The sequence below is a fragment of the Mustelus asterias genome, unplaced genomic scaffold (assembly GCF_964213995.1).
Source record: "Mustelus asterias unplaced genomic scaffold, sMusAst1.hap1.1 HAP1_SCAFFOLD_310, whole genome shotgun sequence".
Lineage (NCBI taxonomy): Eukaryota > Metazoa > Chordata > Chondrichthyes > Carcharhiniformes > Triakidae > Mustelus > Mustelus asterias.
The window spans coordinates 408,894-416,297 of NW_027590274.1; the positions used below are offsets into that span (position 1 = coordinate 408,894).

General features: G+C 41.7%; 1 gene segment (V, D, J or C); it reads right to left on the reverse strand.

Moving 5' to 3' along the window:
- Nucleotides 1–6,111: 6,111 nt before the first annotated feature.
- LOC144486259 (T cell receptor alpha variable 38-2/delta variable 8-like) lies at nucleotides 6,112–6,649 on the reverse strand. The segment is given in 2 exon segments: nucleotides 6,112–6,497; nucleotides 6,604–6,649. Coding segments are annotated over 2 exon segments (432 nt in total).
- Between the last annotated feature and the right edge of the window lie 755 nt (nucleotides 6,650–7,404).

Here is a 7,404-nt window from a genome sequence, read left to right on the forward strand (position 1 = left end):
TCTATTATCCGGTGACTCGATTGCTTCTGTTGGTCAGTTATGTTTGCAATTCAGTGATATTCAATTTCAGAGATATTCAATTCATAATGAAGACATATGTGTTAAATAATGCATTGATATTAAATATTGAAACAAATACTGAGTACAATTGTACAATGAGCTTTGATAAAGTGCCATCTGGATCTGAAACGTCAGCTCCTTTCTCTCCTCACAGATGCTGCCAGACCACGTGAGATTTTCCAGCATTTTCTCTTTTGTTTTCTGATTCCAGCATCCTCAGTAATTTGCTTTTATTAATGAGCACAATCGGTTGAGAATTTTCAATGGACGATGAGAATGGATGCATTAATGAATGAGCAGAAATCATTGGTCCCGTAGATATTTGCCAAACGAACGCTTTTAAATTTTGAAGTTCAAGATAATGCGAGCAATCAGATTGAAAGTAACGGTTTTCTTCCTGAAACAAGTGACGTGGGCTCTCAGTCAAACCATTGGAACCTGCAGAAACACAGCGCAGTTAACATTGCAGATAGATAGATTTGCTGGAGTTTGCTGCCAGCTGTTTCTATAGTGGTTATCACGTTCGCCTCACACGCAAAAGGTCCCCGGGGGGAAACGTTCATTAAGTTTTCTCATGTCGGGTGAAGAAATCTGCATGATTTCAGTTCGTTGCTCAACATTATCCGAACTTTGATGTGACAGCCAAATTATTTTTGCTCTAACCTGAGCCTCAAATGCTTTCTGTAAAATAAGAAATGCTGATATCTCTTGACGCACTGACAGGAAAGAAACCTTTCGACTTTGACAACGTGTACATATTCGCATGTCGTTCAGTCTACAACCGAATTTAATGGGTCTATCAGTGCAGAATGACATAATCACCATCTGGAACATGACAAATAGTAGTGTGTGCTCAAAAAGACAGACACAAGTGATACTGTAAGTAAACCAGAGGAAATGGCGCACATTTCCCAGAAGAGTTTTTATATCGTTCTTCATAGCAAAAATTTGGAAAAGCCACTGAAACAGATGAGGAAATCGAGACTCAGTGCGGATCTACTGGACTTTCCCATAGATGGCCGGAATTCATGCGTCTGAATGTTTCGCGCCCATGACAAAAAAAGGCTCAAGTGTAACTAAGAGATAATTCTTCAATCCCTTCCATTTAAATGTAATTGACTTTGTTTAAAAGCTGACTATGGTCATTCTCAAAATTGCGATCTGTATTACCCGGTGACTCGATTCATTTGGTGGTCAGTTATGTTTGCAATTGAGTGATATTCAATTTCAGAGATATTCAATTCATCATGAAGACGTGTGTTAAATAATGCGTTGATACTAAATATTGAAACAAATACTGAGTACAATTGTACAATGAGCGTTGATGAAGTGTCATCTGGACACGAAACGTCAGCTCCTTTCTCTTCTTACAGATGCTTGTGAGGTTTTCCAGCATTTCCTCTTTTGGTTTCAGATTCCAGCATCCTCAGTAATTTGCTTTTATTACTGAGTACAATTGGTTGAGATTATTCGAAGAAAGATGAAAATTAATGAATGAGCCGAAATCTTTGCTCCCTTAGAAAAATGATGGACGAACGCTTTTAAACTTTGACGTTAAAGTTAAGTTGAGCAATCAGGTTGAAAGTAACGGTTGTCTGCCGATTTAAGTGACATTGGCACTCAGTCGAACCATTGGAATCTGCAGCAACACAGCGCAGTTGAACATTGCAGACAGGCCCATTTGTTTTAAGCTGTTGCCAGCTGTTTCTGTATTGTAGTGGTTATCACGTTCGCCTCACATGCGAAAGGGCCGCGGTTCGAAACATTCCTTAAACTTTTTCATGTCGAGTGGGCAAAATCCGTATGATTGCAGTTCGTTGCTCAAAATTATCCGAATCTCGATGTTAGAACCATATTATCTTTGCTCTGACCTCGGCAAATATTAACCGTAAAATAATTAATGCTGATAGTTTTTTGACAGACTCATTGTACAACAGAATTTAATGGGATTATAGGTGCAGACTAACATCGTGAATCACCATCTGAAACTTTTCTAATAGAAGACTGACACAAGTGATATTGTAAGTGATCTATGGGAAATGGCGCATATTTGCCAGAAGATTCTTTTTTTAAAATCGTTCTTCACAACAAAGAAATAGGGGGGAAAAACACTCAGGCAGATGAGGGAATCGAGACTCATTGCGGATCTACTGGACTTTCCTATAAAAGTGCATCACCCACCCTCCACCTCAACAGTGGAACTAAATGAGCCAAAACCTGAAATGAGAACTTGAATGTATATCTGTGCGACCGATGAGCGGAAATGGCAACTGAGATGACAGAATGACAGGTTTTCTGACAGATGTCACTTTCCATCAGCCCTCCAATCTATATCACTAAAATAGATGACCTGATTATCACTTTGTTCTTTGTGGAGTTTGAAGTGCGCCTATTAACTGCCACGTCTCCTATATTAAGACAGTGATGAAAATTCGAAGACTTCTTTGGGTGTAAAGCTCTTTGTGAAGTCCTGATGTCATGAACGGCGGTATATAAATGGAAGTCTTTCTTTATTGCCCTTGAGAGACAGCGTGCGGATCAGAATCAGAAGATGGGATGGAAACGTTTACACTGAGTGCAGTTTTTACCGTTACGTCAAACTCAATATCAGGAGTTTCTTTCTCAGTATCTTTCTGACTCTGTATATATTCGTGTCACTCCATAGCTCTTCACCTCGACAACCCTATCTCTGAAGTTATTGTGTCCCTCACCATGCCTCTGCACAGGGAAGGCAGGTAGTGGAAGAAATATTCAGACAAATTATGCAATAATAGTAATGGAGATTTATTTTGTCTCGTATTAATTCCATGCAAGAAGTCGGTAAAGGAGGTACCCGAATAGCTCCTATGATTGGTTTTAGATGCTTATATAATCCGAAATGTTGGGAAAAAAACCAAGAAGGGAAGAGTTGTTATGTTATCTTGTAGTCGGGAAGAAAGCAGATTAGATCAGAGAAATAACTGGAGGGGAACGTTCAGCAATACAGATCATACTTCCTCATTAAGAGCTTCGAGATGAGTAAGTGTTTGACGGAAAACAGCTAACCACTTGATTCAGTGACAGGTATCCTGAACGGTACGCAGTGAACCAGAAAGTTTGAGTGATTCAGGTAGATGACTGAAAATTCAATAAAGAAACTCTCACGTATGTTTGAGTTACATTGCTGGAACTAAGCTTCCCAGTGCTGCTCAAATTACGTTTGCATAAGGAATATGGAGTTTAGGGAACGCAGTTGATGAAAAGGTCAATAATTGTCTTCGAATCCATACAGTGCAAAAGGAGGCCATCAGAACCTTCGAGTCTGCAGTGACTCTCCGACAGGGTATATTTTCCTGGTCCTCTCCTGCTCCATCACCGTAACCCCACAGATTTATCATGGCTATTTATTCTAACCAACAATTTTTTGACAAGTTAGCATGCTAAATGCATCTAACCTGCACATCATTGAATTGTCGGAGGAAAAGGGGCACCCCACACAGACACTGGGAGCATCTGCAAACTCCACGTAGCCTGGAACTGAACCCGGATTCCTGGAATTATGAGGCAGCAGTGCTAACCACTGTGACGCCACTGTACCAATTAATGACAGCCAAGCACGCACGATGGGGTGAATGGTCCATCGCAAGATCTGCAAATGTTCTGAATTTACAGAATTTCTTTGGTGGTTTACACACTTCGCTGTGCGGAAGTGAGCAGTGAGGATAAGGTGGTGCTGCTCCATTGGATGACTGTCAATGAAACGCAAAATACAGCCATGATCTGCTCCGCTACTTTTACCTTCACCGTCTTTGCCCGGGTGCAGACAGCAGCGGAATGAATCGTTTCAGTAATTGCTGATGGCGAGTAGTGGGGCTGATCAACAAGGAAGGATCACTGCTTAAATCTGGTGAACATTATCCATTTCCAAACAATCCAAGAGCGGAGAACACACGTGATCTTAAGTTTATGTCGTTAACTTTAGCTGTTTCTTATTCACTCCGCCATTCTCATGGTCTCTACTAATGACGGATTCATTAAATGTGACAAATAGAAAGGGCACATTGATTGTCAGGTAGCAATGTGAAAACTCCGCAATGACGGTAAGTCACGCCACCTGCTGGTGGTTTCGGGTAGCTTTGTTTGTCGAGTTTGTCAAACTCTGTTGTCACCCTTTGAATTATTTGAATTAATTTCCAGTCATTTGATAGCGATAAGGAGGTTTACAAAAAATGAGAAGTTGGTATAACAGAGAGACGGAAGCAATGAGACAGAGTTATGAGGAAAGTCACATGAGACACAGAAGGAACCAGAAAATGCGATTCTTTACAGCTCTCATTTATTGGCGGGGAATATCCATCAGTTCCGCCAATCCTGTCTCTGGGAAATGCCCCTCAGTTTCTCAAAAAATAAAACCAGACTATAACAGGGGCTACCCTTTACACTGGATTGGAATCACCGGCAGAATTAGAGCATTTTGTTACTTTGTATCGAGATGTATACACGGAAACCATGTGTTCTCCATGCTCCTCACTGATTATAATGATCTTGCTGCCCGGCGGGTCCATTATTAAATGTTAACCATGTCATCCAGTGGTTATTTTTAAACCCTGACTTTTGAGCTAATCTGTATTTGTGTGACATGAATGAGTGGCAAAACTTCAGTGTTCCAGGCTCATTTCGAATTGACAATTCGGGAAGGACAGTGTGGACTGGACTGCAGTTACTTGATAATCTACACTACCCCCACTCTACTCTGGTACATGCAGTCTTCCGGGGAAGCTCCGAGATATTTGCTGAAGAAATATAGCTTAGGGGGTGAAGAAAGGTCCCCAAACCGAGGTTCTCTGCAGATTTGCTGAAGGGAAACAAAACAGTTCCTTTATATCTTCTGTCGGATACTGCCGTGTATTTCCGTGCCACACATCGATACATAGAGCGGATTCAGGAGACGAAACTCCCCAGAATGGGGGTTCCAGTTGGTGGGCAGAGGATGGCGCTGTCACACCGATAATTAGGGACAAGAATTAAACTCAGTGAGAGTCACAGGAATCTTCCGAAAAGAACAAAATATAACCCCCCATAAGAAGAGGTGAGGGACACTTGCGGAATTGTATTAGTTGGTTTTAACTCGCGTTCATAATTAAACTCGCCTTTATAAATCTATTTGAACTGTTTCGTTCACTTAGTGTTTTGAAGCTGTTTCCATGTCTCTCTGTAACATTAAACAACTCTTCCTCATCTCCCCTTTTAGATTTCTGGAGCCTTTGGCCCGAGACCAGTTCTCAGGTTTTTTTTTGATCAGAGTGTGCTGTTGGGTCAGAAACAGTTTATGAAAAATGAACAGATTTCAGAACTCATTGACTTTGATCATTCAATTGAATTTCACAATGTTTCCCAAACAGTATTCAAATATTCATCTGATTTACAGAATCAAGGAGCAGCGACAAACAGATGAACAAGCCAGATATGATAAGAAGTTTAATGCTACCCTGGTATCAGGTGGAGACAGTCAGGGGGATGTGGAAATTGGCTGCTCGGATTTGTTTGAGAAATCAAAGTCACAACATTATGAAATGTGTTCCGGATGTGCAAGCTGTCTCGAATATAGCAATAGTGATCAAATAAACGCTATGAACAGCTCACCCTCAAAGGCCCAGAAACTGAAAAGGGAGATGGAGCGAATGGTGTTCAATATGGTAAGCAGGCATGGAAAAAGAAGAAAAGGACAAATAGGGACTTCGGGATCAGAGGACGTCCCACAAACATGGAGAACTATACGTCTGCTGTGTGTGTGGCGCTTCACGGCCAGGTTTGACGGATGTTTGGGATTTTATCACCCAGGGCTGATTTTAGAGGAATACAGAGTTGATTAGTAGCAGAAGGGACGATTTAATTGACACATTCATTGTGTGATGGACTTGTCGGCCTAAAACGGTTCTGCAGTTTGTTTTCTCGGCCTCTCCTGGAAATAGTTGGGTGACAGTTGATCCGAGGTGAATGTGGTTTCCTGTCGGTTTGTGTTTGAGCGGCTGACAGCGCCGCTGCTCATTGTGGCTGCATCTGCCAGAAGTTCTATACAGCAGCGAGGAGCTCTGACTTATCTTGCTGAGACAGTTTTTGTACAGGACTCAGGCTGCTTTCCATCATTGTGAGTCTGAAAGCGCAGTAATACACGGCCGCGTCAGACAACTGCAGATCCGAGATAGTCAAACTGATGGATTTCTTCGGGATTTTGAGGTCAGTCGAGAAACGGATTTTAGCAAAATCTGCTTTATCTTCATTACCCTCCGAGTGCTTCCACAGTATGTACTCGGGCTGGGAGTCTGGATGCTGTCGATACCAGTATAATCTATAGATGGTTTCTGCAGTATCATAGTTGCAGTTTAATATCACCACGTCTCCTTCTGGCTTAACATCTGAGGACAGCGGCTGAGTGACAGAATCTCCATGGCTCAGACCTGGAAAATATGTTCAAATAGATAGAGAAAAGAGTGATGTGTACTCAACAGTAAGATTCCACCCAAGTTTTGGAAATGAGAAAACTAACGTGATGCCCAGAAATACCTGTTAGAAATGCCCCCCACACAATCCAAATGACGAGCATCTTCATTGTCTCTGTCCGCTCTGTGAAAGCGGAATTGGTTATTTGAAGACACCCATTCTAAATCCCCACCCTTAATAATCTGACGACATTTCTCAGAGGCTCATGCGTCAGTTCCGTGTCTCGCCAGTGGCACCGTGAAATTGGTAATTGCTCAGATGACTATCAGTGAATAGAAGCTCCCCAACCTGTACTACATTCGGTGTCACTGTTGGGCGAATTGTTCCGCTTTGGAAACGGGATGTCAAGAAAAAAACCTTCATTTTGTTATTGGAACGGAGGAGCAAGGAGTGTTGATACATTTGGTGGATTTCCAATCAATGTTCTGTGCACATTCTCTTAATTTTAGCATCCAAGCATTAGTGCCTGAGACTCAGTGAGAGTCCAGAGAACGGTGGAGGCTGTGGGCCACTGAATAATTTTAAAACTGAGTGAAACCAACATTTTAACGAAAATGTATGCCACGGTTCAAGAAGATCAAGGCAGAAAAGTGGATTTAAACGGAAAATCAGATGAACTGTAATCTGACTGAATGTTAGAGCAGATTTGCAGGCAGCCTAATTTTTATGTTCGAATGTTGAGATATCGGTGGATGGGCTGTGAATACCATGCAATCTTCTTTGTTTTACTGAAGGTACAGAGAAATCAATCAATGAAGTCTCGTTGCCTGTATATTATTCCTGAGATAATGTAAAGCGTGTACTGTGGGTGCTGTCCTGAAAGCTGGCCATGCACTGTTGGAGAACAGATATCCACTCCATCTG